The sequence below is a fragment of the Diabrotica undecimpunctata genome, chromosome 6 (genome assembly GCF_040954645.1).
Source record: "Diabrotica undecimpunctata isolate CICGRU chromosome 6, icDiaUnde3, whole genome shotgun sequence".
NCBI classification, from domain to species: Eukaryota; Metazoa; Arthropoda; class Insecta; order Coleoptera; family Chrysomelidae; genus Diabrotica; species Diabrotica undecimpunctata.
The window spans coordinates 97,744,086-97,763,998 of record NC_092808.1 but is presented as its reverse complement, the minus strand read 5'-3'; the positions used below and the strand labels follow the sequence as shown (position 1 = coordinate 97,763,998).

At 31.0% G+C, this 19,913-nt stretch overlaps 1 protein-coding gene across 1 annotated transcript in view; it reads left to right on the top strand.

Moving 5' to 3' along the window:
- LOC140442733 (putative glucosylceramidase 4) overlaps window positions 1-19,913 on the top strand; it is a 78,367-nt gene that overhangs the window by 12,329 nt on the left and 46,125 nt on the right. The window contains exons 2-3 of the mRNA XM_072533714.1: window positions 5,954-6,404; window positions 11,143-11,314. Coding sequence (XP_072389815.1) covers window positions 5,954-6,404; window positions 11,143-11,314 — 623 coding nt within the window. The remainder of the gene's footprint in view (window positions 1-5,953; window positions 6,405-11,142; window positions 11,315-19,913) is intronic.

Below are 19,913 nucleotides of genomic sequence, written 5' to 3'. Positions count from 1 at the left end.
GACGAACTGCGACAGCAGTATGGCAAGTTACCCCATCCTGCTGGAAAAATTGGTCTCGAAATGCCAAATTACGTACACGAAAAAATTTACGTAGATCAGGGATAAAGCGTGTTAAAAATTTGTATGTACCTCTGTTGATTAAGTGTGACTTTCCTACCATTTTTTTTGATAAAGTATGGACCAATGATTCCGTGTTCCGAAACTGCACACCAGACACTCACTTTTGCGATATGTAAAGGAACTTCTTGAAATTCACCTGGTCTGGCAAAGCCCAGAAATCGATTTGTGCGACGATTTACATGGCCTGACAAATGAAAGTGTGCTTCGTCTGAAAACCATACATTTTTCAAAAATTTAAGATTTTCATACGGTAATGCAGTAATTCTGACACAATATTCCACTCTACTGATAATCCCTGGGATGTAATTGTTCATGGACCTGAATCACATACGAAAATGTACCCAGCTCCTTCAGGATTCTTTGCAAGGAAGTTCGTTTTGAGCCAAGATGCAACGGTGTTCTTGTCTGGCTGGCTTTCAGATTTTCCAAGATTCGCTCAAAAACACGTTCATGATTATCGTTGTTGTTAACTGTCCTGGGATGCCATGCGTTTTCTTTTCGTTGGCACAATACATTACCCGTATTTCTAATCTTTTTAACAACCTTCAAAATTACAGCATTACTTGAAGAACGTTTAATAAACCGTTGTGTGAATTGATCACACACGTGTTGCAGACTTGCACTATTACGTCGGACGATTCCGTATGAGCAAAAATAATGCTCCACAAGAAACACTTTCTCTTCTGTACGTAACACCATTTTTAACAATTAGGCCTTAATAATTAATTGTTTAAGGACGAGTTGACAGGTCTATACTAGTTAATTTAAATATGACAGCGCTCACAAAGAGACATCTATGTTTCAGTTTCAGTACTGTTTATTTTGGGCAATACTGTATTTAGCTATACTAATATTAGGAACATTTTTGAACCCAGTACCAACCTTAAATAAAAGTAATGTTGTTTATGTAATACCGGGTCTAGAATGTCAAAATAGCTACATTGGCCAAACATCACAATGGCTAAAACAACGCATCACGTAACATAAAAGTAAATGTCGCTTGAGAAAAAATACTTGTGCAGTAGTAGAGCACTATGAAAACACCGGTCATATTATTCTAGACTAAAACAAAGCTTACATTTTGGCATAGACTGCTAACTACAAAAGTAGATTATTTTTTGAGACGTATCACATTAACAAAAATAAAAATACTTTAAATTATAAAATGTACACTGGACAGTTAAGTAAAATATATTGTAATATATTGAACAAAATTTATAAATATTCATAATAGCCAACATTCCCGTTAATAACAACTAACCTTAATAATTTCATTCTTCTAACGTTTCTTTTATTGTTATTTTTACATTTGTAAGTAATTTAATTTTTTTATCGTATTACTGCAACGAACGTGCTTAACACAGTTTATTCTTGAAATTCAATATTTTACATACTTCAATGTCAGTTTTTATTTGTGAAATCTTTTAATTTCTTTAAATTTATTTGTACATTGATAATTCCTTCTTATTTATAAACTGTTTTTGGTCGAAATAATATTTTTTAATATATGTACATATATATATATATATAATATATATATATATATATATATATATATATATATATATAAATATATATATATATATATATATTTTTTAAATTATTTTTTCGACCGTACTGTTTTAAATATTGATTTAGAGTATCAGCAATCGGTCAGGAAATAAAACTCTATTTGTTCAGTCTCTCAATATTTCGTCACGATTTTGTGACTTCTTCAGGAGAAAACTGTAAATTTATTAGAATAATTAATGATTATATGTAAACAAAATGAATATTTTAATACTTACAACTATAAGAATGAAAATTTAAATTTTTCTGGCATATCTAAATAAATGACATATTTTTGTTTGATTTTATTAAGGAGTTATGGTAACCGCAATATGTTATAGAGTGAATTCCCGTTGTACAATTTTCAGCGAGTAGGTTAAAATAAACAATTACTATGACAGTATTATTCATTTTATAAAGAAAGATGGAATTATATATTCATTCAGAAAGATGGAATTAATAAAATTGAGAAAGAATCAGGAACACGATAAATTGATCTATAAAATGTAATTGATGGTATGTAGTCAGTTACTGCAATACTGATATTTAGGAATGTAATAAAATTATAGGTACAGTTACTAGAGAATTACTATAAGAAGTATGTGTTTAAAGGTTAAGATCTATCATATTATATATTGTTTAGTATGTTGCAGTAGATATTACTTAAATTATTGGTGTCTGTCTTATAATTGATAGATTCAGGAGTTTTATTAATGTGTACCATTTCAAGGAAAAGCCGATTTTTATAATTATCAACTTGTTCCAAGATTTTTACATTATTAAAGTCAAAGTTATGTCCTGTCTTCAAGTGGTGGTCCACTAAGGCACAAGAGTTTTTTTGTATGTTACAGTCACTTTTGTGTTGAGTGACACGTTTTTTAAGCCACTGTTGACTTTGACCAATATAACAACTTTGACATTGACTGCAATTTATTCTATAAATTATATTACTCATTAATGAATTTGGAGTTTTAACTTTTATTTTTGTGAATAACCTTGAATTTAGAAGTGGATTGTATTTAATTAATTTAATGTTCGGAAATGTTTTGAAAAGTGGGACAATTTGGTCTGTTAAATTTTTTATGAAAGGTATTTTTTTATATGAAACTGGTTGTGGATTATTTATTAAAGCTCTATTGTAAAAGTTAGTGTTATAAATAAGTTTTTTTAATATATGTTTTGGGTAGCCATTGTTTAAAAACATTTCAAAAAGTTTCTTTAAATTGACAATCTGTGATCGGAGTTTCCTAGATGTCAATTTAAAGAAACTTTTTGAAATGTTTTTAAACAATGGCTACCCAAAACATATATTAAAAAAACTTATTTATAACACTAACTTTTACAATAGAGCTTTAATAAATAATCCACAACCAGTTTCATATAAAAAAATACCTTTCATAAAAAATTTAACAGACCAAATTGTCCCACTTTTCAAAACATTTCCGAACATTAAATTAATTAAATACAATCCACTTCTAAATTCAAGGTTATTCACAAAAATAAAAGTTAAAACTCCAAATTCATTAATGAGTAATATAATTTATAGAATAAATTGCAGTCAATGTCAAAGTTGTTATATTGGTCAAAGTCAACAGTGGCTTAAAAAACGTGTCACTCAACACAAAAGTGACTGTAACATACAAAAAAACTCTTGTGCCTTAGTGGACCACCACTTGAAGACAGGACATAACTTTGACTTTAATAATGTAAAAATCTTGGAACAAGTTGATAATTATAAAAATCGGCTTTTCCTTGAAATGGTACACATTAATAAAACTCCTGAATCTATCAATTATAAGACAGACACCAATAATTTAAGTAATATCTACTGCAACATACTAAACAATATATAATATGATAGATCTTAACCTTTAAACACATACTTCTTATAGTAATTCTCTAGTAACTGTACCTATAATTTTATTACATTCCTAAATATCAGTATTGCAGTAACTGACTACATACCATCAATTACATTTTATAGATCAATTTATCGTGTTCCTGATTCTTTCTCAATTTTATTAATTCCATCTTTCTGAATGAATATATAATTCCATCTTTCTTTATAAAATGAATAATACTGTCATAGTAATTGTTTATTTTAACCTACTCGCTGAAAATTGTACAACGGGAATTCACTCTATAACATATTGCGGTTACCATAACTCCTTAATAAAATCAAACAAAAATATGTCATTTATTTAGATATGCCAGAAAAATTTAAATTTTCATTCTTATAGTTGTAAGTATTAAAATATTCATTTTGTTTACATATAATCATTAATTATTCTAATAAATTTACAGTTTTCTCCTGAAGAAGTCACAAAATCGTGACGAAATATTGAGAGACTGAACAAATAGAGTTTTATTTCCTGACCGATTGCTGATACTCTAAATCAATATATATATATATATATATATATATATATATATATATATATATATACAGTGATGAGTTTCTTACCACCCGGCAAAATAGCGGAAAGGATAGAAGACAGATTAAGTTGTGAGATAGTACGAGATAAAGCTAGTTCTTGACGTGGCTAATGGACTTCAGTCATAATTATACGGATGACCTCGAAAATATTTTATTTTAATAATTTCTGATGTAAAAATAAATGATTGAATAAATTAAGATATATTATAGTAAAAAACATTAATTATTAGCGATTTTAAATTATAAATCTTAAAGTTTATTTAATAATAAAAATAACTCAACTGAAATATTTGATTAAACTAAAAGTTATGTTCTGTCCGAAAACAAATATTGTATGTGGAATTGGTGTAATATTTCGACGCGTGGTCTAGTGACAAGAAGATTGAGGTTCAATTCGCACCAAGGATAAAATTTTTGTTTTACTCAATCAAAAATAATAGAAAATATGATACATATTAGGTAAAAAGTGTTCGAAAAACTCATTATTTACAATTTATTCTTATTCCAATGTTAAAAAATAGAAATACAAAATAATTCAAATTCAATTTCAGTTTTACAGGCTTCAGTTGTGATTGCAAAATAATCCGGTGAAGACTGTTTAATGCCAAATCCATCACTAAATTCTCAGTGTTAATATCAATTCCTCTGTACAGGTAATGATTTTCAAAACAACAATATTGTAATGGATGCGCGCAAACAGCTGCCTGCTTTACAGCTAACCAAATCATCAAGCCATCAAATAATAACATATCGAGAAGTGTTTTTGCACGGTAAACAGAAACTTATTATTGAAAAAACAATTCGTGAAAATGGTTTTAACGGTCGAGGAAAAAGTGCAAATTGTTGTCTGGCATGTGAATGGATTATCAGACTACATGATTAGACAACAATTTGTAAATATGTTTCCAAATAAGCCGGCTCCAGCACGATCAACAATTCAGTCTATTATACGTAATTTTTTTTTACTTATTGTAAATACGTTTATTTACAATATTTTTTTTTATTTTTGTAGAATTTTTACTTATTTAAACATTCTTTAAACGTTCTTTTAATTTTGAAAAATTTTACTTTAATTTTGAAAGTACGACGATACTGTTTTTTCAATAATATATTTATGTTTAACTTTAAACACTTCTAATACTAGTAACGACTGACATAAATGTTTAGCGATTTAAAGCAAAACGATCTCTGCATAATTTCAAATTATTAAAAAAAACCACATGTGGGTTTTGAACTAATCGTCTAAGACGTTTGTGTCGCAGTGTCAAATTCTTACCACTAATCCACGAATGATAGTGATTATTCCGTGACAAGAGTGTATGAAACTCCTCAAATCATAATAGAAATTATTCTTGGTTAATAATTAAAACTTTAGATTCAATAATTACTATTAATTAAATTATTTTATTCACATTTTTGCTTTATTGTGGTCAATCAGTTTTTACTTTACGCTAAATTAAAAAATGGAAATACGTCACACATACGTTACACATAATAATTATGACCGAGGTGATTTAGCTCGAAGCTACCGTCTAAAGGTGTGAGACTATCGATAGTGGTAATGTAATGTAATGTAAATTATAGGTTTCTACCGATTATTTCCCACCTCTAAGAGTTTCATCTCTTTTTATTTCACAAGGTAACTGGGTTTTCTGGTTTTCTATCTCTAACGTTAAAAATTCGGGTGGTGGTAAGACACTCACTGTGCATATATATATATATATATATATATATATATATATATATATATATATATATATATATATATATATATATATATACATATATGTGTGTGTGTGTGTGTGTGTGTTTATGGTACATTTTGAATATAACCTATAAATATTTTAGAGGCGTCATTTGCTGTGTCCCAGAATTGTTTGGCCAAAGAGCTTGAACCAGATATGGTCGTCTGCGTATGCAATGAGACTTACTGTGATGTTCTTGAACCCGTAAAACAACTTCCTCCGACCCAATACGCCGTGTATACATCCAATATAGCCGGAGAAAGGTTCTCCAAAACGATTGCTTCTTTTACAAGACCTATGATATATACAAATTGCACTGTACCTGATTCCGATAAAATATGCGAACATAATGTTCATGCTGACTATATTCTTTGTTCTCAAAAACAAAAGAAAAATCTACATGAGAGTATTGACGCTAAAAAAGTGGAAAAAAAGATATATATTAATCCTAAAGCCCGTTTTCAAGAAATTTTTGGTTTCGGAGGAGCGTTTACGGATTCTACAGGAATAAATATCAAAAATATGAGTCCTGAACTTCAAGAATATATAATGAGGTAAATATGTGTAACATTTATTATTTTTTATTAGTCTTACAAGATTTACAAGGTTTAAAAAAATATGAAATATTTATTGCTTTACTAAAGACTAGTATCAATACTAGGAGAAGAAGTATTAGTTAAGAAGAGTTCGTGTACTTAATATTTTAGGTACTTAATTTCCTAGGTACAATTTTTTAAATATAAATTGGTTGGTATACTCTACGTTTAAAGTGTGATTCACTATTATACTTTCAAAAGTATACCTGTTATATTATATGTCTTGTGTTTCCATCTACTTGACAGCTGCCGGAGGGACATCAACTTTCTGCTGATAAATGTCTGATTTACTTCCTTCCCACTAGAGGTTAGTGGGTCATACGTAATTTAAAAGGTCTGGTAAATCTTTATTTAATCATATTGTTTTGATTTCGATACCAACCTTCATTGCTATATATTCGTTGTTTAAAATTAAACTTTTCATGTGCCTCCGTATTATGTTGATAATTCAAAAAGTCGTAATAATATTAACATGAACAATAATCAGAATTGTGATTATATGCTTTTTGAGTATGCCAAGGAGGCGTTCTAACAAAAACTTAATTCCACTGTAGAAATTGCCAATAAATTATACTTTTTTGGGGAAATCAACTTTCAGTTGCTCTTAACACCAATTCTGGATGGATAGAAGATACGACGTACAACAGCCAATACAACCGTAACTGTATTGGCTGTTGTAATGAACCATTTATCATACTCGAAGTCTCCAATATCCTCAATGAGCTTTATAACTGAAAATATCCAGACCAGACGGATTTCAAAACTCATGGCTTAAGAAGTTTTGGATTGATCATGAGTGCTCATTATTACTAATTAATCATGATATTTCCAATTTGCAAGTAACAGCGTATTTAATACCCAAGAATCAAAATACCCAAGCTTCAGCCAAGAATTGTCCAATTTGTGTCTTCCAACTTTGTATAAATAGGTCACATCATATGTAGCCCAGCGTATCTACCAACTCTAGGCTCTAAACAATATCATAGAATCTCAACACAAAGGATGCGCTAAAGTTTTGATGGACTGCAAAGAACAACCTAATATCGACTCAAACATTTCTAACCAGGCATGACAAAAAAAAAGAAACTTTTTTACTGCCTGTATTGACTACAAGAAAGCCTTTGACTCAGGTCGCATAAATGGCTTTTAAATATATTAAGAACATTTATAGTCAATTATAATATAGTGACCTTTTTAGACTATATAAGGACAGATTGGAAGACTAAAATTCACCTTCAAATACGTGTAAAAACAATATCGAAATGAAAAATATCTCAATTAACCGCGGCCTATTCCACGGTTAGTGTTGAGTCTACTGTGGTTATGTCTAGCGATTACCCACCATCCCAGATATTAAACTGCACTGACACAGGTTATAACATTTAAAACAATAATGCTGTGGTGGCGAAGCTTAAGTGTGCGCTCATAACGAGGCGCCGACCCTCGCTCGGACCATAGGATGGTATATATTATAATCGCCAGGTAAAATAAATGCATTATTTTAAAAATACAAGCGTTCACTGTTAAAGTACAGCCCTCAGCCTCAATCTAGGTATCGGACCATAGACTTGGACCATAGTATTCAAGCTTAGTATTTTTTCGACCCTACACCCTAGTACTCTACGATCGACACTATGAGGCGCCGACCACCGACCCTCACTCCGACAATCGTATCGATCGCAGGTAAAAGAAGTGCATTTTATTTTAAATGCGAGCGTTCACTGTCAGTGCTATGTTCTAGGCCAGGATACGATGCGATGGTGTCCGTAATGAACGCACCCTAAGAATCTCTTGTATATGGATAATTTTAATCTAATTGCTTTCTCTCGAATCCACCTAGATCAGATGCTTATAACTGTATAATCATTCTCTAATGATATTAGTATGCACTTCGGGCAAGAAAAGTGCCGTGTTTTATATATAGTTAGAGGAAAGGTTCAGTCCGGAGGATTCTATATGAAAATGGCCAAAACATCGGGACTTTGGGTGAAAATGACATGTATAAATATTTCGGACTAAAACAAGCGCAAAAATTGACCATTAACAAGTGCTCCGTTCATATCTTAATAATAAAAATTTGTTTAAGGCATTAAACACCTACGCATTTTCCGCGCTTAGCTACTCATTTGGGATTATTAAATGGACTAAAACGGATATAGAAACTCTTCAGCGAAAAGTGCGAACACACTTAACAAAGTCACAAAAACATCATCCTCGAAATGAAGTAGAAAGAACAACATTACCGCGGTATTTAGGAGGACCAGGAGTTATGGATATAAGGGAGCAATTAGAAAAACAGATTACTAATTTAAGAACTTATTTTCAGATGCAGACTGATACATCTTCTTCACATTGCGCAATTTGTGAAATGGATAACACAACACTAATTAAAATGAGAGAACCATAAATGCGCTTATACCATCTTTCTAAGGAGCAAAAAAGGCGCACCTGGATGGGTAAACCGTAACACTCTTGACATCCCAATGAAGTCAGTCATGACTATATCGACAATATAGTGTCAAACCATTGTTAACATCAGTAAAGACGTTGTAAAGCTGAAACAGAAGATTCAATACTTGCCGTTCAGAATCAGGTTATACCAACCAAAAATTACCTTAGTTATCGTCAATGACCCTCAGATCCAAATGCCGACACGGATATCAAACTCAAGAAACCATACATCTTACTGGCGGTTGCACGACATTTACTGCAACTGAATATAGTAAATGGCATGACTTCTTTACTATATATTCTTTACCAAGAACAAGCTAGCAAATTGGTACTTCTCCAAATTGACCATCTCCCTTATTATCAATACGTTCCTGAGAGTCTGTTCGAGAATAATAAATACAAGCTATACTGGGATCGCACTGTGCTTAAAGACAAACAGTAGCACCTTCTTCTTCAGTGCCTTATCTGGTCCGGATATTGGCGATCATCAAGACTATCATGATTTTGTCGACTGCTCTGCGAAACAGCTCCGCGGAGGTCATCCCAAACAATTGTCGGAGATTTTTCAACCACGTGCTACGACGGCGCCCCGGTCCTCTCCAGAGATAATAGACCATATTTCGTACTAGCTAATAAACTTCGAGAAAAACAACACTAATTGATGTAGCGATACCTAATAACAACAATCTGCGTATTAAATATATTGAAAAGATCGCCAAGTAAAGAGATCTGGAAATATAAATTGAGATCTGGAAAGTTAAAAAAGAAGACAATTAAGAATGGAAGGGAGTCAGATAATACCTATTATTCTTTCTTCTATTTAAGTCATTCCGAAGAACTTCTTAGAAAACATAACAAAGCTGGGCCTGAATAAACATCCCTAGACGACCATGCAGAAAGCTGTAATACTGTTAACGTCCATATCTGTACAAAATTTTTTGGGAAATACACCGATATACCAAGTCATCTAGGACTCGATAACACGGAAAAACTGTCACAAGAATTCAATACTTTTGATATCGTAGATTTCTAAAATAATTAAATTGTTTCCTTAGAGGTAGTGTGAGCCATGTGGTAAATCCAGATGACCCTTAAAAACGTCGTAGTGATAATTACAATAACATAATTCACTTATGTGGATTAACATGGATTCTGGGGATTATGAGGATTCCATGGGTACAAAGAGTTACTAATGTTGAGGTACTTCGTTGCATGTGTAAACAAAAAGAATTACTAAGAATAATCAAAGAGAGGAAAATGCAATACTTGGGTCATGTGTTGAGAGGCGAAAGATATGAATTACTTCAAGTTATAATGGAAGGAAAAGTACAGGGCAAAAGATCAGTAGGAAGACGCCAGAAAAGTGGCTGAAAGACCTGAGGAGATGGTTCGACCGCTCATCCGCAAAAATCTTTCGCGCAGCAGTTTCCAAAACTACAATTGCCATTTGGATCGCCAACCTTAGAAAGGAGACGGCGCAATGAGAAGAAGAGGGATTAAAATAGTTATTAATCGATCTTTAACAGATATATCTGGTATTACCAATTTTTAAAAATAGTTTTTACCTTACCTCCAGGGACTAAACGGAAATGTGACGAAAGTGCTAGAAGAACAGTCGACTATAACAAATATGTATTAATACCAGCCCCTAAAATTTTTGGAAAGAGGTACTGTCTTAAACAAAAAGCGTAAAGGGAAAATGCGTTTCAGACGAAAACGCACATATAAAAGTAATTGGAAATTATGGATCCAACAACATACATTGGAAAATAGTAGCATTAACACATCTTTCCGTGGGTTCTGTACATAACGCTCTACATACAAATTTCAAAATTTCATCTGTATAGTATACACCTATTGAAGGAACTAAATTAAGATAATTCAGATCGTAGAGGTAAATTTTGTAAAATCATAACAAAGAAGCTAACTCCAAATTGTAGTTCATAATATTTGTTGTTTTTCCACGACTCTCTTAACATTTTAAATGTTAGTTGAGATAAAATTTTTTTATAATTTTTTTAATTTAAGTATATATAGTATATTTTTTCGAAATTGTTTTATTGTAAAGTTTTTCACTGAGAGCCTGTTTATCTGAGCCAATTTAGGCATTATGTAAATAGGCTTTCTTATGTTGGATATTTAAACTATTAAGGGTTTAACTCTTATTTCCCTATTATAATGCAGTAATCGTTAAACTCTTGATAGGATACATAAAACGTCATTTATAAACCATTTTTCTTTGTAGGTCATATTTTTCAGATGAAGGTCTAGAATACAATTTGGGCAGAGTACCAATGGGCGGTACTGATTTTTCCAATCACTACTACTCTTACATAGACAGTGATGAAGAGGATTTAAATTGCATAGATCCCCAGTTAAGACAAATGCAGCTTGCTCCTGAAGATTTTGAATATAAAGTACGTCATAATTCAAGTAAATAATATTAAATATAGTAAATTCATTATAAAATATCATTATCATTGTCAATAGTGCTACGGGCCACGTTTGGTTTCGATCTTCCTAAGCGTACTACTTTATTCAGTTCTTCTCCTCGCATATTATTGCCAAACGACAACATTCTTACAGATTATATGAATTGGCCAAATAAGTAAACGGTTAGTATCTCTCTCTTGGGATTTAAAAATAGCTAATTCAAACAGTGACGATAAGTGGATAATAGTTGAACTACAAAAATCAGTTTTAAATTAATTCAGAATCAAAATGGCTAATAACTGGCGGTGACAAATAGCGATTAATACAAGACCTACAAAAATGACGTGGCGGCCAAGGCATGTCCGAAGCGAAGGGCGGAGGTGTGGCATGACGTCAGAGGTCAAAGTTCAAAGTATACTAAAGTAGCTACCTATCTACTACCACCACACATAAGGAAATCAATATGTTAGAGAGAGCGCGTTCGAGAAAGCGTTCTATCAAAATGTCGGAAATACATAGAATCACGTCGAATTAAACTGTATTAACGACTATTATAGTTCAAATTTTATCCGCTAGTAGTCACTAGTCATCCGCCATTTTTAAATCCACAATAATGTTTATTACGTTGAGTATATTTTCAGCTTCAACGTTTTTCAATGTTTTTCACAGTAATCAGCGTAAAAAGGATTTTTAACAAAATAAAGATAGAGGAAAAAACCGGTCTAATGGTCAATAAAGAAAAAATCAAATACATGTGCATTAAAGACAAATGAGACAAATAGAGCAAAATATTATAATAGATAATTTAACAGAGTGGGGCGTTTTAAATATCTCGAAGTGAAAATCACCGCAGATAACAATTTTGTTAAAGATATTTAAAGGGATTTAAAGAGAGAGAAAGAGAAAGAGAGTTAAAGAAAAGAAATAATTCAGGCAGCAAACAGATGTATGTATGGCCATAACACCACTAAAGTAAAGAGCTTAACATAGACCTTAAAAATCACGACATATAAAATAATAATTAGACCAGTGTTCATCTGTTGTTGTGAGACGTAAACGGTGACAAAAGCTATAGAAATAAAACTCAGATGTTTGGAGCAAAATATTCTCTGAAGGATCTTTGGACTCTATCACGAGTTCAATACTAACCAATACCAAATGGAAACAAAAATGACAAAGTCAAACAAATATATTTTTCTAGCTCAAACAGATCAGACAAATATATCATATATCAAATAAATTTTCAGATCAAACAAATATAAGTCGTTCAAGAATTTAAACTTTTTTTAACGCCCAATATGGACTGACCATGTCTTTACGTTCTTAATTAACCTTCTTGGCACGGTATATATATATATATATATATATATATATATATATATATATTAAAAAAGTTGTATTTTATAATTTTATTTTTATTTATAATAAATGTTGTAATTTTAAAAATCTGTGGTTCGTTGTTTAATTTAATATATACCTCAGCTAGCTCAATTATGTGTTCTAAGCAATCTGTCACTGTGTGACGTCGACTCTGTAGTCTCCTGGTAGAGTTCAAAAAGAAATTAAACCAAAATTTACTTTAGACCTTTGATAAATTAACCCAAATGAAGCACGTTATTTATTAATATTGAACAAATTTAATATAAACAATAAAATTCGTCTGCAACTTGGGTTACCTTTAAAAATTTACAAAAATAGGAATCGTATAAATCTTAATGTGGTTTAGAGTCGTGACAATAAAAATTTATTACAAAATGTGGAGACTCTATACAAGTACATAAAAACTAAATAAATATTGCAACTTTATAAAGTGTTTAAATGAACTATAAAGAAAAGAAAATGAACACTTTATTCCGCTGACTTTTAACTTGCATTCAAATATAATCAAAATTTCAAATGATCCCCAAAATTATTATCCAACCTTACTTTAAAACAGTTCTGATTTATTTAAAGAAAACTAACTACTCGCAAAATAATTGGTGAAACTGGAATATCAATCCTCTCTTCGGAAGTTAAGGTACGTACTATTCTATTTTTAATTTAATGATCATTAATATTTTCAATTTTTTTTAAGGCCTATCGCAATTATGTTAATTCATGAATTTTAATTTTCTCAATTTAAATGACATTTCTGTACTCCAATAATAATTTATAAGTTAAATTGTTTCTCTTACTCTCTGAAACAAATTCTGGATATCTCTGCTGTGGAAACTGTGGAAAAACTAAAATTCTCTTTAGACGAGTTAAAAAAAAACACTCCCGACCTATTCCACAATTTCAGGACTCTCCTTTCAAAAAAATTTCTTGTCGGCCTCTCCCAAAATCTATCATTCGTTGCTAACAGCAACCAACGTTCTTTTTTCTTTTCGTCTTCTATTTCTTTTTAAACCATAAAACTGTCCTGTTCTGACACATTTGTCAATCCACATTAATTTCTCATAATCACTTTAATCACATCTAATTTGGGAATTTATAAAAAAAAATGTTCAGATATAAAACTTATTCTATTACAATGCTAATACAATGTATTCTTTTCATCTCCACATCACTGTAATTTCTTATTTAACAAAACCCCTATTAATTTAGCTCCCATAGACTTGCTTGACAGTTTATTTTCTGACGTTTTCAAAATTTCTATGTTTAAATATTTTTTAAGAATTCTTCTTTTTTTGTTCTTTTTAAGGTTTAGACGATTCACCTATACACTAGGCAACTATACTATTCAGAAATTATTAACACTATACCAGGTAAGTCAAAATTAATTAATTTAACAATTTACTAATCTTTTTCTCTCTTTTATTTCAGAGTCGAACCCACATTGTGATGGCTTCATGAAATTCATGAACAACAAACTCATATAAAAATCCATTTAAGTTGTATACTTTTTAACATATTGAAATCATTTCAATATATATATATATATATATATATATATATATATATATATATATATATATATATATATATATATATATAAATAGCTACAGCTACCTAGGAAAAGGAATGCCAAACGTTAAAACGTTTAAAAAAAATGAAAAAGGATAATGCGGGTGAATAATAAAAGTAAAATGTATTGGCATGCCTCGCAAAAGAGAAAAGCTTCTTCCGTGGTTATTGTTAGTTGTTGCCCTGGAAACCATCAGGGTCTTCTAACTTTAACGCCACAATTTGGTTGCATTACTCCTGTAGTGATCCTTTCCGAAGTTAACATGCTCCTTTTCTAACTTGGCTGCACCGTACTGAAGTCGACCCATAGTCAGAAATACGTATATACGGTTGCCTTCCATCGATATACCTTTTTTGGCATCGATATACATTTTACTTATATATATATATATATATATATATATATATATATATATATATATATATATATATATACATCTAGCGGTTAATGTAAGCTCCGTTCTAAAACGGTATTATACTAACTCCAGTAGAATATACACCGTGTATTTTATTATCTGAGTAGCGCTTTATGTAGACTCCGACCAACACGTAGGATTAAGTGGACTCCACAAAAGGATAAACCATTTGTGGGATCCGTATTTACGATATTGCATATACTTCTTAACTCCTGCGATGTTGCCAATAATTGTATTAGTAGTAGATTTTCAAATTTTACAGCAGGTACATTCTGGAACTGGAAATTTATTTAAATATCCATTAATTTAATCATGGAGGAATTTGAGGACTATTTGGCTAATTTATGTAGTTAAATATAAATTGTTAACCGACATATACCTTTATTTTACTTTTTAGTTTTAATAAACAAGGCGGTAATTTATATTACTTGTTTTATATATTTTTAAACATAAGAAAGTGTCTATTATAAACGTGGAAAAGTTAATTTTCCATTTTTATTAATTAGTATTTTTTATTAAAAGGCATTGTCACTAAAACATTTTAAAACAGTTTATGAAAGTAGAAGCCCCTTTGGTAGGACTATAATGCTTGTTTTCCTATTAATATAATTAAAGAAAACTCAAACAATAGGAAGATCTTTGTAATTTTTGGATTCCTGCAGTTTAAGACATGCAATGTTTGTTTTATAGCGTAGTTGAATTTAAACTACAATAATTTATAAATCTATCTTTAATAACATACTTTTTTACTGCCTAATTTCAATAGATATGTCGATTTTTAATTAAAATATTTAATGCATTAAAGTCGCGTAGAGATTTTCACTAAACATTTAATTTTAAAGCTATTATTCTAATAGTCCAAAAAAAAGTATAAAAGTCTAGGGAATTCAATATCCCACTATGGATTTGTTTTATAGATTATCGTAAAGCGTTCGACAGAGTCAAATGGATACACTTATGACTGATACTAAAAGAATTAGGTGTACAACAACACCTAATTTTGCTTATAACTGAACTGTACGAACACACTACTGGACCATTTAAACTAACATTAAAAGAAGATTGAAAATCAAAACGAAATATAAGTATCTGGGAAAAATTTCTCAAACGATATTAATATTAAAAGGGACTTTAAAGAGCATCTGATAAAGCATGATAAACCTTAAGGCGACTAAACCACACAAAATGGTTATTTGAGAAAAATTATAGCTCGTTCCAGAAAGAATTGTAAATATAAACATTAATGTAGATTAAGAAGAAACGCTGAAGAAAAAAACAGTAGCGGTTAGCCTAAATAAAGAAAGGCAAAAAGAAGATGTAATTTGATGTTTTGAAAAAATCTGATCCGAAAACTGTATGAAAAACATCTCATAGTATAGACATAGAGCGCGGCGGTGCCTCTGCCGTTTGGCGGCCTATATCGGAAACTTTTACTACCATTTGACTATTTGTGTACAATTTTGTGTATGGTTAAGTGACACACCACAAAAAGTGTTTTTATTTTCTCTTTTGTTCAACAATTAAAATGTATTGCTATACTTCTAGATGTTCCAATACAATAAAGGATAATAAACATAAAGCACAGGGTAAAAATTTTTATTATTTTTTATGCGCTAGTTATTATAAACACATAAGCTATACTACAATTAAAAACTATGACCACTATGAAAAATATACGGTAGACTATGACTACATTTGTGCTTTAGAACTATAGTAAGAACAAGATAAAAATCTAAATTCCTTCATAATTATATTAACGAGAAGTTTATAAAACTTTTGTTCGTTATCAGTAAGAGAAAGCGCATTTCAGAATATATTATGAAAAATGTTGTTGATATTACAATATCAGATGATAGGAATACAAAAATAAAAAACAACTTACCTTTTCAAAACAACAATCAATCACTTCATTTTATCACGAAAAATTTAAAAATTGCAATGTAATTGAACCCATTTTGCGAGCTATAGTTACATTGATACTTATGTGGCAATTAGCTGTAAAGTCATTAGTCTTTCGCGTCGTATCATATTTTCCTAATATTTTTGTAGGCAAGCGGTTTAGTTTGTGTAATATAATATCCCCAATTCGTCTCATAATATTTAGTTTTCAAAACAGCTGTTAATAATTCGTTCACATTTTTTAAAGCTCTTTGCAATACATTTGAAAATAAGTCGACAGTAAGTTCTGCCATGGTATTTCATAGTTTTATTCTTATGATTATATCAGTGTTTGTTTAAAATCTATAAATAACTAATTTAATGTTTTTTTGTATTCCCAACATTTCTAATTAACTGCCTAATAGTCAATAATTGATTATTCACTCAATCGTTCCAGGTGTATTAGAAAAAATATTGTATATCCTAATAATTAATAGATATATAGCTTATATATAGCTTATATCGCTATAGTTTGTGCAGTACATTTTATTATCCCTTTTGTGTATGGTATGCTTTTCAGCAAGTTGGTACTTGCTCTTACTTCTAAATTGACAGATCAGCTGTTTAACTGCCTGTACTGAACTTTCTTCTTCATTTTGCAAATATATATAAAAATTAATAAAACTCTGACATACCGTTAATTAAAATATTGGATACCCTATACTATTCAATCAACGGAAATACTAAGATCACACGGGGAGAATCTGTCCCTATCTAATTAGCCCTTTTCGGTCCATCTTTGGACATAGGCCTTCCCAATCCTTTTCCATTCTTCTCTGTCTGTCGGTATAGTCATCCACCTAGAGCCCACGTGCTTCTTGATATCATCTGCCCATCTCATTTGGGGCCTTCCTCTGCTTCGTTTATATTCCCACGGTCTCCAACTTATAAGAATTTTGTTCCATCGGTCTTCTTTTTGTCTTATATTGTGCCCGGCAAATCTCCATTTCAATTTTGCAACTTCTTGTCTAACATCCCTCACTTTTGTTTTCTCTCTTATCCACTCGTTTCTCTTTTTATCCATTGGTCTTATGTGCAACATTTGTCTTTCCATTGCTCTTCGGGTTTTTATGGTTATGTCCATGTTTGCTTTTGTAAATGTCCACGTTTGAGAACCATAAGTTAGAACAGGGAGTACGCATTGATTGTATACTTTAGTCTTAAGATGCTGTGGATATCTTTTGTTTTTAAGAATGTAGCTTAGTTTGCCAAATGCCGCCCATGCCAGTCTAACTCGTCTTTTTATCTCTGCTGTTTGGTTTTCTTTGTTACGTTTTATAGTTTGACCCAGATATATATAATCCTGAACTTGTTCTACTTCATCTTGTCCGATCCTCATTGTGATGTTTTCATCTGTATTTGTTATAATTTTGGTCTTGCTGTAATTCATAAAAAGGCCTATCTTTCCAGCTTCTACGTCCAGTTCTTTCATCATTTCAAATAATTCTTCTCATTTATCTGTTATCAATGCGATGTCATCAGCGTATATTAGATGGTTCAAGCGTTGTCCACAAATTTTTATACCTTTTGCTTCCCATTCTAATCTTTTAAAAATATCTTCCAGAGCCTGATTGAAAAGTTTCGGTGATATTGTGTCTCACGCCTCTATTTATTTGTATTGATTTTGTTTATTCATATCCTTTAATTGTTGTTTTGGCTTCCTTATCTGTGGTCAATTCTGCTGTTAATCAAAGAACTTTTCACTGCCCAATGTTCGACACTGTCGAAAGCCTTTTCGAAATCTATGAACGCTATATATAGAGGAATATGGTATTCATTTGCTCGTTCTATAAGTATTTTCATACTTAGTAAATGGTCACTTTTGCTGAATCCCTTTCTAAAACCAGCTTGTTGGGTATCCATCGAATTTTGTCGTCAATCTATTGGTTAAAATTTTTGTTGGGAGTTTATACATTACATTGAGGAGTGTTATGAGACGGTAGTTTTTTATGTCTGCTTTATCCCCTTTCTTGTGTAGGATAATGGTTACGGATTCCTTCCAGTTGTTTGGGATTCTTTTTTCTTTTAATATCTTGTTAAAAAGGGAATGTAGAGTGTTAATTACCACTTTTCCACCATATTTCAGCGTATCTGCAGTTATCCCATCTTTTCCAGGCGATTTGTTGTTTTTCATTTCTTTCAATGCCTTCTTTATTTCTGATTTGCTTATTTCTGGCTATAGCTCTGAGTTGACATTTTTTACTTTAGCCTTAAGTTGGTTTTTAATTGTTTCTGGTGGTTCCTTTTTTGTTTTGTATAGTTCTGAGTAGAAATGGTGGATAATATTTATAATGTCATCTTTAATGTTTGTTTCTAGTCCGTTTTCATCTTTTATTTTGTTTATTTCACACTTACCTAATTTCGGTCTTGAGCATTTCATATTTTTGTTGTTTTGTATTACCTTTTCTATTTTTATTTCTTGTTCTTTTCTCTTATTTTCTCTTATCATTCTGCTTATTGTTTTATTGATTTCTACATATTCTATAGCGTCCTTCTTTTATCCATAAGCTTCTTTGTTTCTGTTGATATATAGTTGTTCTTTTTTAGATCCTTTTTTGCTATTTCTTTTCCTGAAGTAATCATCGTTGCTGTAAGTATGTTGTCTATTTCATCTATATCTTTGTCATCACTGTCTAATTTTTAAGTAAGTTGTTGTTTTAATAGGTCTTTGTATATCTCTTTATATTGCCCTAGTTTGTTTCTATCTACTAGATCCCAGTTTTTAATTATTTTTCTTTTCATTTCATAGTTACCGTCAATACTAAGTTTTGCTCTGACCAACCAGTGATCGCTACCTGTTGTGAATCTGTTAAGAACTGTTACATCTTTAATGATATATCGTTCCGTGGACAGTATGTAGTCGATCTCATTTTTTGTGGATCCATTAGGGCTGATCCATGTCCACTTTCGTTGGGGCTTCTTTTTGTAAAAGGAGTTCATTGCGTATAGATGCTTTTCTTCTAGGTAGTTCATCAAAGTAGCACCTCTATCATTTCTCTGACCATACCCGAAATCTCCTATTTTAGTTTCTTCCTTGTTTAGTTTTCTACCCAGTTTGGCATTGAAATCTCGAATTACTAGTATAAGACGATTTTTATGTTCTTCCATAGCCTTTGATATATCTTCATAAAATAGTTGGATATCTTCGTCATCATAAGCTGTCATGGGGGCATATACCTGGATAATTTTAATTGATGTTCTTCTTATTTTAAGTATGACATAGGCTGTATTCGGATTTCTTCTTTTCGTCGAGTTTCTGATAGGCCTATGATATCTCATTTTA